The 12,884-nt window shown below is 43.2% G+C and overlaps 1 protein-coding gene across 1 annotated transcript; it reads right to left on the bottom strand.

The window, feature by feature from the left end:
* Window positions 1-10,629: 10,629 nt before the first annotated feature.
* Window positions 10,630-12,180, bottom strand: LOC104341768 (calcitonin). The gene is made up of 3 exons (XM_009958887.2): window positions 12,092-12,180; window positions 11,649-11,780; window positions 10,630-10,828 (listed from the first exon to the last, which is right to left on the bottom strand). Exons 1-3 carry the CDS (start codon window positions 12,175-12,177, stop codon window positions 10,630-10,632), a joined length of 417 nt encoding a protein of 138 aa, XP_009957189.1. The 5' UTR covers window positions 12,178-12,180.
* Between the last annotated feature and the right edge of the window lie 704 nt (window positions 12,181-12,884).

Consider the following 12,884-nt stretch of genomic DNA (forward strand, 5'->3'; position numbering starts at 1 on the left):
AACTGATTTTCCTTTAGACTATCTGCAAAACTGATAAAAATCCCAAAAGATGTTTCTGCTTTTCAGTCACTTCTCTTCAGAAAGAGAACAAAATCAGTTTGAACTTGAGTAGCAAGTCGCATTTCATGTGAAACGACAGAAAGTTACTCTAAATGACTCACTCACACCTCTTGACAACCGAGTTATGCCAGAGACTTTGTGTCTCCTATGCCCTCTAGCTTCTAGAAGATGTATTTCCTAATCACTCTCGAGTCGAGCACGTTTATATAGTTTTAATTTCTATGCAGTCACTCGAAACTTACTAAAACAGAAACTGAAATGCTTTCCCCTCTCTTCTTCCCAGATATAATTTTTATCTAAGACTGAAACAAAGACATGAAAATGTTAGTCTACATTCTCATTGACATTAAAGGCACATCATTCTCCTGTGGCAATACAAACGTGCGTTATAGGTACACATTACACTTATGTCAATTTAGGGTCCTCTGTGAGTGCTGTAAAGGAGTTTCAGCTCACCTGAGAAATGCCACCTAAATTCCAGGAATTTCTTGAGAAAAAAAAAGAGAGTTGTGAGACTTATGGGACATTGCTTCTTAGTCTGACTTCATTACAAAGTTAAATAAGGATCACAGCACTAAATGATACACAGCAAAAAGCACCTGATGTACAGATTGTGCTATGTTATGATCAGTACGCTGGAGGCTGTACTTTGTGAAGCCCCATCAGGCTGAATTTCTGACTAGAGAGTAAAACCTGAGGGGGAAAAAATGTGCCCACAACAAAAGACAAGCCTGGAGTCCATAGCTAGAGATCCCACAGCCTGCAGGAGAAAGGGGGTTTCTTGCACAGTTTAGGAGGGATGACAGATAAAGCTGGCTGGCTGTGAGAGACAACTCAGGTCAACCTTTACCTTGACATATCATCAAGAGCTCCCAAACTAGAAGTGGGTTTTACCCGCCAAATTACTAACATTTGTAAGAGTAGGGGCGTTACCTCAAATCCCACCTGCCGTATCATTGGAGTGGCACCAGTGGTAGCCTATAAAGCACAGCTTTTGCAAATGTCACAAGGAATGCTTAAAGAAGCAATAAAACTTTTGGTGAAGGGAAATACTGGTGATTACAGTGAGAGGAAGGTCTCAGGGACCCTGAGGCTACCTGGGCTGTTCTTCTTTCAGTGAGTGGGACATTGGCAACCTGTGCTACCAAGAGACAGGACCCAGTGCTAAGGCATTTAGCTACCGGTGCTGCAGCTATAGATGCTGTTGTTATAAGGTGGTCTTCCCAGCATCTTTCAAAAGGTCACTGGAATAACTGAATAGCAACACTAATTCTATCAAGAACTTCAGTCACAAAGAGATTTCAGGTAGTTAAATACTAAATGCATGTAGTTTTAAAATGCAAAATAAAAAAAAACCAGTGCTTCAACACTCAAGCAGCAAGAAAACACGTAGGTCTGCCACTGTCCAGTGGAAAAAGGGTACAATGCAGACATTTTGTCTCTTCTGAGAACCTTAGTTAGGAAAGAGAAGCAAAAGAGAGCTTCACACAAAGCAAACTTTTGCACACTGAGTGTGTAACCTTATCAGGAATACGCTTGAACTAGAAATAGCCAATGCATAAAACTTACGAAAAATTCTTTGACTTCACTGTCAATATATGTAAATGTTTCAAATGGCTTTGTTTCTGATCTGCTGATCTCTAAGTCTTTCAAACGAAAACTAAGACAGTTTTTGTTTAAACTCTGGAACTCCGGTGTTTGAAGGTCAGATCTATTCCCTTTTTCCATTTAATTCTCTGTTTCTATTACATTAAGAACACAAATCAATACTCATTTTCATAACTAATTTAACACTTAGACGGTATCTTTACATATAGAATAATAAAGAAAAAATTTCCAGCCTAGGAGGAAAGGACTGCGGTAACTAAGAGTAAAAACCTTGCTTGGAAAATACACACACTCTAAAAGATGTCACTGGCAGCGCTGTCTTCTTAAGCCTCTGTAGGAGGACTGACATGCTAAAAAGCACCTCTAAGCTACTGAGACTCTTCCATAGATAAAATCTGCCTGTCCTCATGAAAGTCACTACACTGGTGCTGTCGTCATTCCCCATGATGCGCTCGCTTGGGATTCATTTGTGGCAACAGTCCATTACTATCCACTAGTAATAATAACTATGATGTTGTTCAGTATAAAAACATGGTTATATCATGAGCTAAAAATGGAATTATAAACTGCCTATGTAACTATTTTAGGAACATATGTTAATTAGAATAATTGGCTCCCTCCACAACAAAAGACAGTGAAGAGTTATAACAGCCCTTCAAGCACATCAGCACATAATGGGCAAATTAATGTGGCTGACATAATTGATTTGGACTTTCAAAGTGTTTGCAAAGCTATGAAGAAGCTATAAAGACTCTAGATAGCCATAGGATGAAGTTCTCTCACAGAGCAGGAATGGCCTGAGAAGGAGCAAACAGAAAGTAAGCAAAATACCTGGTTTTCTAAACAGCAGGAGAGAAGTGTTCCCAATGATCATGATTTATGACCTGCAGCAAAGCTATACAGGAAGACGGCCGATTGTGCAACAAATAGAGGTCAGCGGGACCTACCAGGGTGGGCACAATCAGGGTCCATGGGCTGTTTCCATCAGCCCTGAGAGAGGAGGAGGAGGCACCCTCCAGCACGCCCAGCACCCTGGGCCACAGCTGCTGCAGGGTGGGGGGACGGGAGCTGGTGAGAGGCAGCTACACAGCACGGAGCTACGCTGCTCCTCCTGCTAGGACGGTGTGGGCACCTCAGGAGACGCGGCAGGCCACGCAGGAGGAAGCAGCCTTTACACGCCTCTGCCGGGTGCCGGGAGGAAACACCTCGGCCACAGGGCAAGGCTGAGGCTCCAGCCTGGAGGAGCAGAAGTTATCCATCCCCCTTCCTTCGCCGCGGAGGGTCTGGGGCACAGCCTGCCTCCGTGGCACCCGCCAGCCCTCGAACAACTGCCCCAAAGCAACCTGCCAGCCCCTAGCACCGGGGACATCCAGCCTTTCTGACTCCACTGACAGAGGGGACTTGGAGACAGGAGATCACCAACCACACCCGACTAGGGCTGAAGGAGACAAAACACCATGTTAAGAAAAACAAGGTAACCACTGAAAACACTAATCTGGCTGTCCTCTCCGCCTTCCTATGCTCTAGTGTGAGCTGTGGCCGCTCAGGGGAATGCCTGGGGTGTCTGGCAGGCAGCTCACAGACACCGCTGCTCACTGCGTGCAGCACTTCGTAATTACACAAATTGGTTTGTGTTTAAAGCCTTCATTGCTTCCTCTCCTTTGCTTCATCCTGAGGCAATTTCCTTTCTATAGCATAGCTGCCGGTGTCTCAAGCAGTTATGTTTGCTGGCAATCTCGGGAGCAGCTACTCAAGACAACCTTGGTAGGTGTTACTCAAGACTATTGTGCCCATGTCACCTGCAGACAACTGCACTCCTTGTCATGTAGACTCCTCAGAGAAGACCGGCTTGCAGACTCTCAAAGAGCAACTGGAAAATCAAATTGATTTCTTGCATAGATGATATATATTGTAGTTCATGGACACTGAATAGACGAATACAATGTCAAACTGCCTCATGTGCTCATGTGACAAGATGCTGTTAGGAAAAGCCATTGAAAAGAAGAAATGTGCCACAACACCTGAAGTAAACAGAAAAGCCAAACCAGCAAGAGTGTAATCATCTTCTGTGGACAGCCAGTATGAGTGTAATGAAGTACCAAGTGGGATTTATGACTATTTTCCCAAATGTTAGGGGGAAAAAAAAAGCCTGCCCAGAGGTACACATTCAGACTTTTAAAGGCAACATTTGCTTTTGTGGAGGTGGCACTAATAAGTTAGCTGGGATCATACCACAGCCCCAGCCGAAAGAATAATTGGTGCAAACAAGAACTGTGGTAAAGCCAAGAATAGAAAGAAAAGCGAAATGATGCAATGATTCTTATTACTCCAAGGATGGATCGGAAATCTCCTAAAGAAAATATTGCAATGTTTAGCATAATTTAGAAATGGAAACTATTTCTTATTTCTTGAAAAAAACCAAACATGGTACTATCTTCCTTGGACATAATCTGCAGAAGAGAACAACTTTAAAAGACATAAGGAACATCCAAAGTAGAAGACAATGCTGTGCAGAACAGGGGAAGGATGCAGTGCTTTTTGGAACAGTAAAGAGGCAGCATATGTATGCACCATGTGGACCCCTTCCAGCAGCCAAGGCACAGTTCACCTGATTGTCAGAAGCAGTGAGCATGACCAGCTTGGAAGGAAGTTGCCAGTGCTCAGCATGGGGGAAATCAGGCTTGAAATGCCCAGTTCATCTCTAACAGGTATTCTTCTGTTCTGAAATAGTTCAGTCTAGAAAAATGCAGAGACCCAAATTCTCCGGCATGTTTTAAACTCTTCACCTTGTAGAGACGTTCAATCTGCTAATTAGATATGACAATGCTGGATTAGATAACCAATACCAAAATTTACTACTGCCTGCTGTAAGTTGCTTTTGGCAGTGTTCAGTGTCAGAAGCAATAGCATTAGCTCTGCTCCTTTCTCACACTGCAGACGATAGAAGCTTTCAGGAAGATGAATTAAATTCCACTAACAGAAGGAGAAAAAAGGATCTAAATATCTAGAGGAAGCCACAATGAAAGTCCACTTAGGTTATTTCAAAATGGTGCTCTATCAATACATGTAGCGATGTCCTGGATGATCCTGAACCAAAAACTCAGTCGGATCTAGGAGCAGGAGACCACCTGCCCCTGGGCAAAAAGCGGACAGCTGAACAGCTCCCGCACCTGTGTTTTGGCAGCTGCAAAGGTCCATGGGGACATGTGTTGGTATCAGCTCCTCTGTTATCCATCACCTGGTCCCCACAGCAGCTGGTTCACACCTGCCTGATACCCCATGGGGTGCCACAGACCTGCACGGCGGCCCTGGGGGCCCGTGACACCCCGAGGAGCCCAAAACAGCCTCATGCACGTCCCCATTCCCACAGCCTGCTCCAGGAGATGAGCAGATGAGTCTGCCTCATGGCACCAGCCCAAGTGGGTGCCCCTGCTCACCCACCTCATGTCCAGCTGGAAGCTGCACCCACCAGCAAGACAAAAGCAGGAGCAGGTGGGTAAATACCTCCTCTGGGAGGGATCCCTGTATGCTCTCCCTCTGCTTATTCACTGGCCACAAGATGGTGCTTTTTTACTTCCCATCACCTCAGAGAAGAGGACTGGGCAAAATTCATAACCTTTCTTTCTCAGAAATTTCTTTCCCCTTTGTCTTGACTTGCAAAGAACACTCCCAAAACCTTCGTTTGCATGTAGCTTAAAAAAACTGCCTGTTTGTTAAAGAAAGCACACGCTGACAAGCACCTGAAAGCATCAGAACCAAACCATAGGCATCATGATATTGCCTCATAAACAAGAACACAAACACTAGTGCGTGACTAATCTGTATTGTCTCAGCTGACTGAATACTAAGCAACTTGTGTTTGATGCCACTCACACATACTGCACCAACTTGTATTTTCTGCCAGCTTTCAGCATGCTCAGAATGGCAATGTAATTAAAATGGAAAGGTAAGTACATTAGAAACCATACTTTCCCTTATTAAACGCTAATTCCAAAACAGATTTTCTCCTGGGGCAGAAGTTTGGGTTTATTTAAGAGCTGACAAGTTTGGGTAATACTATCAAGAACAGCACTCCTAAAAAATGGAAGCAATTTCTTCCACTTATTCACAAAGTTAGTCAAAGCAATTGACAATCTTCCAGTGGCTCTGCAATTCCTTCTACAATGTTACTGCCTTAACATTTTAAAAATTAAAATATCAGTGTTTATGCCTCTAGTTTTGTCTTGCTTCAATAATAATCTGCTTCTCCTAAAGCTCTGAGCAACTGAGCTTTGTGGTGAAGGGTTTCTATCTCTTCACATCACGGAAAACGATGTAAGGGTCCTCGCCTTTTCCCCTATTCACCCTTGCTTTCATAGTGCTATGGCCCTCTGTCCTTTACAGGCGTATTTACTTGGCAAGTGTATTGCATTGCTGTGCAGATAGAGATCTTAATGAGAAAAGAGACAGAAGGTACAATGGGAATAGATCTCAAGATATGAAAGTAACTATTTCTTCCTAAGGAAAAAAAAAAAAAAACAAACCCACAAACAACAAACCAACCAAAACCCACATATCAAAAGTTTTATCCAACCTTCCTCCAACCAGGACAATGCAAAAACCAGCACCAGGGTTACTAGAATCTGTTCTCTACAGGTCTGTGAGTTGCTGCAGAATATTAGTCTGAGGAAATCCCTTTGGCTGGCAGAAAAAATGAATAACTTTGTTAAACTGAAAAGAAGGATTAACAGTTTTTAGAAGAGATGGACACTATGGCTGTCATACAACTACGTGAAGCAGCTTCAGGTTGTAGAATGGCTGTAAATGGGAAAAAAAAATAAGATGCCTGAGCATTTAGACTTTAAAGCCAGAAGAGGCCCATGAACATTGCCTGGCTTCTCACTGAATACGAATCATTAAATTACATGTATTCATCCCAATATCTGTGCTTGGGCATTTTGTCTTGGAGAAGATTAAGCTGTTGGGTGCTGTAGTAGAGAACAACTGAGACAAGCTGACATCTGTACCCAGAGGCAACGACAGGGGAAAGTGTTACTGATGTAGCCAGGTGATCTCAGCATATAACCCTCACTTTATGCAAAGGACAATGGGGAAAAATACCTGAAAGAAGCCTTCCAGATCCTCGTACAAACTGGGCAGCGGTTCACCGTGCGGGTGTAGTACACCCAGTTGTGGTCAGCCTCAGATACTTTAGAGGAAAATGGGAAAAAGTGCTAGACTGTGTCTGGGCACCAGATTTGCAAGCCAAGTCTGAAAACCCCTCCATTGCCCTTTTAGGCACTGGAACTTTTCCCTCTATACTGGTTTATATCTTCTACAACGTCTGCTTTGTACACTGACTTACCAGGGCTGAAATGTTCCCCAAGGAGTAAAACCATAGCCCTGAAGGAGCACGGTGTAGAAGCATCGTCACTGGACAGCCTCACTGGCTGTGTCTACATCTGGTTGACCGTGCTTCTCATTCTGCTATTACACCTGCAGCAGAGACAGACAGAGATATCGTGAGAGCCTTAACCTCTACTTTGCACGGTGAGGTGATCTTCATCTGAACTGCTGAAGAAGATTTTAAAGTCCAGCTGTGGAGCACAAAACAAATCTAAACAAATATCTGACTCAGCTACTAAACTGAAACAGCAGCAGCTTTGAGGAGGAAGTTGGCAGCACCACTTGGAAGTCCATGGATTGCTTCCAGCTTCCCTCTTCTCCACTCACTCTAATTATTTACCCCTGATCCCTAAATAGACACTATTTCAGGATTGCTTAAAAGGGATGTACATTTCCGCAGCTCCTTTTTCTGTCCCTTTCTAATTCACTTTTTCAACCTTAGACAAAAATCTACAAAGCCTGTCAGGCCATTTCAGCTGAACTACATCCTGTACAAAAACATTTAGTCTTAACCCACACATGATGAAGTTCGTCTCTATGGTTTTATTAAATGTAACTGTGGCTTCTTTTCATTTTTATAGCAGAAGTCTCACTAAGTGGTGTCTTTCTGAGCTACTGCTTTATGAATGCATATAAAGGCAGATATATTCTTCGTTCTGAACTTTTTATTCAAAAGCTAGTATTTCCAGGGGGTAAGGCTGCAGCAGATCAATGGGCCATCTGATCTACAATGCTGTTGGGTTAGTGCCAAGTGCTTCCATAAGCATGTTCACATGAAAAAAAGCAGTTTCTCAATCCAAGTGTATCTAAAATACTTTTTTTTTTAATTTTGCGTAAATTCACAAATGATACAATATTGAAGTGTTTGTTTGGTTTTTTAAACATACTGTACAATCAGGTTTGTTAAGTGTTTTACATCAAGGCACAGCACACCATATAATACATATATGCCTTGCCAGGCAGCAGTTTAGTATAATCCCCGAGTTTTGGCAGTAGTGCCAGGATAAGTAGCATGGATCACATAAGCTGGAAGATAAATAAATAATAGATGCTCTCACATTTTATTTGAAATAGAGTTGCATATAAAAAGAATATACAATAATTTAACTTTAATAACTAGATTCTCTCATACTATACATAACAGAAGTGTTTTCATTTGTATTAAATAAAACATTTTCAATATTAGGATGCAAAATTAATCTTCTTTTTGGCTGTCTTGATTGATGGAGAAGAGTTGCTTTCCTTAGAAATTAAAGTTGAACTTTCAGTTTCATGGCAACCTGAAAAAAACAAATGCAGTTACTGATAGGTTAATGAAATGCTACTGGTAAAATAAGCAAGTAATTCCAACCAAACTGTTTGATTTAGTTAATGCACTGCAAAGCTAGTTATCTAAGGAGACCATCTGCAAAAGTTCTTCTTCATCATCTAAACCTGCTACTGTTATATTTGTAACATTTTTGGTTGGTTTTGGTTTTTTGTTTGGTTTTTTTTTTTTTTATGCTGCTACTTGCTCTGCTTCCTCAGGGATTATCACTGTAGGTCTGTTATTCATCCAGCAAAACTAAAAATTCTGACAATGCCACAGGTTGCCTGCATTGCAGATTCAGTTTATTGCGATGCACTTACCATATCCACATTATCGTTCAGCTTCTTATATCTGAACACTTCTTCTTCGCCTGCCAAAGGCCTTGGATCCCACGTTGGTTGGTACGAAGTTGTTCTTCCCTACTCCCCCCGACCTGCTCAGGAAGTCTGCCAGACGATGGGTCACGCAGGTTGCTGTGTTGCACGCCCTCTTCTGTGCTGTTACACTGCTTTTCAAAAGGAAAACAGAGAGTTAGTTCCTGAAATACCTACCTTGCACACAACGAAACATCAGTCAGGGATGCTATGACTAGGGAAGATGCTGCTCTAGAAGAACAAGCAGGCTCGCTGCGCAGCAAGCATTTGCAACTTGTGTGCGCAGCTTACCCGCTCTAAGAGATGAGCCTTCATGCTTTTCTAAGGTCAGCCTCAGCTTACAAAAGGTCAGAGCGCTTCCTTTCTTGGGCAACGGGACTGAAGACCGAGACAAGCCAGATTTTCAGCAACACCTGAGCCACTGCCTGCCTCCAGCAAGTCCCTATGACCAACAGAGAGGTGCTCAGGAGGTCCAGGTCTGGAGCACATAACCAGGCCCCACTTCCTCCAAAAGCTCAGGTCTGTGTTGTTTGTAGTGCGGCTGAAGGGCAGTACCAGACACTGATCCTTCACCTCTCACTTCCACACCCACGCTCCAGAACGCCCAGAGAACACGTGAAGCCTCAGCCTCGCTGACGACAACTGGGGCTTCGGCAGTGCTGCTGGCAGGGCTGTACCTGCACATCAGCTGAGCGGGTGCTTTCAGAGCCAAACCACTTATAAAGATACATCTTCCGTGTATTTAATGGGAATGGGGAACCGCTTTTTCCTGGAGGTAGACCTCTGTCCACTACAGCCCTTCACCACGGGAGGGGGTCACAGACTTCAGCAGGATTAGTTCTGCGCTCAGAGTTCAGCCTACCACTAATAATTTTGCTAGAGGGAGGACTTCAAGGCCTATGCGTTCACACAGTCCTTGCTTGAAGGATTTTCTACTAAAGCAAAGACTTTTCCTTGCAGCGGGAAGGATTTTTCTCAGGTAGGCATTACAAGACAGTTTATTAGCATTAACAGCAAATACTGCTTGTAACATCAAGGCCAATTTTTTTTGGAACACGCCTCTGATTACAAGACAGATGCAGTGCTGCAACAGAACTGTGAAGAAACCCAGTTTTGCCTCTTAACTTACCATTCACCTATATTATAGTGGCTTGAATTAATACAAATAGTCTGAAGATACCCCAGTTTTAAATATACTACTGTAAAGATTTATTGTAAAGTAAGAAGGAAAAGAACATTAAATTCTTACCTGGCAGTGTTCAGTACCCAGTTTTAAACAGGATTACATTTCTAGTTTGTTTGAACAGATCTGTATAAGCCTTTCCCGATTCCTTTGCTTCTCAGGATCCTTACTAACAGTATTGCAGGCATGCCTAATTACATCAGTACATGTGAATGTATGGGTATAATTTCAATTTCTAAGCTCTCTTTCACCTTTTCTAGAATTACTGGCACGGCCTCTCTTGAGTATTCAGACAACCTGTAAAATTTTTCTAGCTTTACCTAGAAATCTCACATTCTAAAACAAGTTATTAAACCAAGCAGATCTAATCCTTATAGAAAAATAGGTTTATTGAACAAGTGCATGGCCAAGCACAAAAGAGTCTACTTGTACATTTAGCAGCCAGAAATGAAGAGCCTTCTTCAGATTTTTTCTTAATCAGGGTCTAAGAAAATCATTTGAAATGTCAAGGCAGTGCTGTTCATTTTTATTTATTTACTTTTTCGCCTACTTTAGTATGTATGTTATGTTCTCTGTCTTCCTAACATTAGGTCCATCTCAAACATTCTCTGTCAAAAACAGAATCAAAAGAACACAGCAAAGTTAGCAATCAAAGTTAGATCCACATGCATCAGGCTAAAAAAAAGGAAGGAAGGGAGAAATAAGCATGTCTAGTTGTTTCCTAGGGGATCCCCATAGTTTGCATAGCGTTCATGTTCCAGGTCACTCAGCACATTTCGTTTCTTGCCAGGAGTTCCAGCCCCGACGTCAGTGCGAGGGTAAGTTTGCAATTTGTGCAATTCTTGAGACAGTTTGCCCAGCACACAAGTACTCAGACTGGCACAGCGTTTGGAAATAGGTCTATCCAGGCTGCAGGGGGGAAAAAAAACATGCCCAAAGGAAGAGTAATCTCAAACATGCATGTTCGTGCGTTTCTTCCCTAAATAAATATCTACAGTTAGGAAACTTAAAAAAATAACTAAAAAATCCCCCAAAACCCTCCACATCACATTCCATGCAAGGCAAGTTCATACAAGTGCAGTCAGAAGGAAAACACTATTTTCCAATGAATTCAACTTTGTTGAAAAGCAAGTTCATCAGCCTTTTGGATGCTCGTAGTCAGAGGTCAGGAAGTTTTACTTCCCACGTACCCACATGCTGTTCAGTCTCTCATACATCGCCGCCATGCTCGGCAATACAAATCCCGCCAGGATAATGCAAATGCTCTTGCATGCCTTTGGTCTACGTGGAGAGCAGCACTGCGTGCATCAGGAAGAACACGTCCCCTCGGCCAGGGACTTCCCATGCCTTACAACAGCATGCACTTTCACGACAGAGAATCCAAGAGTGACTGAATGGCCCCTGACACTCCCACTAGGAAGACATACCTTTTGCTGCCAAATTTTAACACAACCCCCTCATTCAAGCTCCAGTCACCCTCCACTTCCAGTTGTAAAAGACAGATAGAAGCAGGTTAACTAGGTGGAAGCCATTCTCCCAATACCAACATGAGGATGTCTCTGCAGTATCATCCTTTACCAGCGAGGTGACCACAGTCAGCCATAACCCCAAGAAAAAAAAAAAAAACCACCTTGACCTGCAGAGGGTCTGCTCAGATGGCTTGCACTAAATATCAAACATACGACATTCCCCTGCCGCCCTTCTCCTGCCCCAGGACTGCAGTCCTTACCTGTTCCCCTCGGAGGCTTGCTCCAGCTCTTCTGCTGTCATCTGTATGAACTCTTTCACCAGCGCATTTAATAACCTCCGAGCTTCGTAATCGCTGAGCGTCACGCGGTCCGTTAGGGACTCCAAGCCAGGTCTGAGCAGAGGCAAGCAACACAGGATGAATAAAACCCAGAGCACTGCAGAGAGCCACGCGCAGGCGAGAGGGTCTGTCATGCATCGCTGGTGTCATTGACAGCGTCTTTCACCGGGGCAAATCTGCAAACCATCCTCATGCACAGCATCGGGCGGTTTATGCACGTAATAAAGATATCCAGAGTGTCAGAGCCCCCAGAGCAGCCAGCGCTCTCACCCACTGCAGCCCATTCCCCTCCTAGACCGCTACGGAACGTTAAGTATTTTCATACCATTCAGATACAGCACACGGCAACAGGACCAGCTTCTTACCGGACTGGGGCTGCCTGGAAGCTCTCCATCTGGCACACAACCAAGGCATAAACAGCAAGGAAAGAGGAGATCTTCAGCATAACCATGATTTCCTCTCTACAACAAAGAGGTACATCAAGCAATGGCTGTTTTCCAACCCTCTCAGTCCTCTAAGTTCCGCTAAAGGGGTCACGGTTTCCTAGCCACAAGTAGCACAAATACTAACAGCTTTTTTTTTTTTTTTTAATATTACCTTCCCATTTCTTCTAATTATTACTATGCTCCGTTTTCCTTAGAATTTTAAGATAAAACTTTGCACTATTACAGGGGATGAAAATAGGGCTTTTCAGAGTCACAGTTCTGTACAGCTATCCGCATGCAACTTCACACAGACTTTCCCTCAAACTGGGGGAAAACACATTGCTCTGACTGACGACTGCGCACAACGTCACAGTCAGCGTGTCCGACATGAACAGGCAGAGTCAGGGGATATACAAATCACAAGGAAAAAAAAAATAAAGAAGCATTTAGTGTTTAATATTTTTAAGAACGAAGTGCCATTATTAGCACTTTACCTGAAACTGCTTGGCAGTTAGCACACTAACATCGCAGTTCAGATTACATGATAAGAATTAAGCAGCTAAATTTCGATAAATATTTCTACTCTGAAACCAGAAAAATGGCGAGTTAAAAATTAGTCACAAGAACAAAACCTGTAAAACACAGATCTAGAATTGAAGACCCCCGCTTCGAGACACCCCTCTTTTTCTCACAGCGTCAGCGTCTCGGACTCCACATCACCAACGGCCACAGC

The sequence above is a fragment of the Leptosomus discolor genome, chromosome 12 (assembly GCF_034619465.1).
Source record: "Leptosomus discolor isolate bLepDis1 chromosome 12, bLepDis1.hap2, whole genome shotgun sequence".
NCBI classification, from domain to species: domain Eukaryota; kingdom Metazoa; phylum Chordata; class Aves; order Leptosomiformes; family Leptosomidae; genus Leptosomus; species Leptosomus discolor.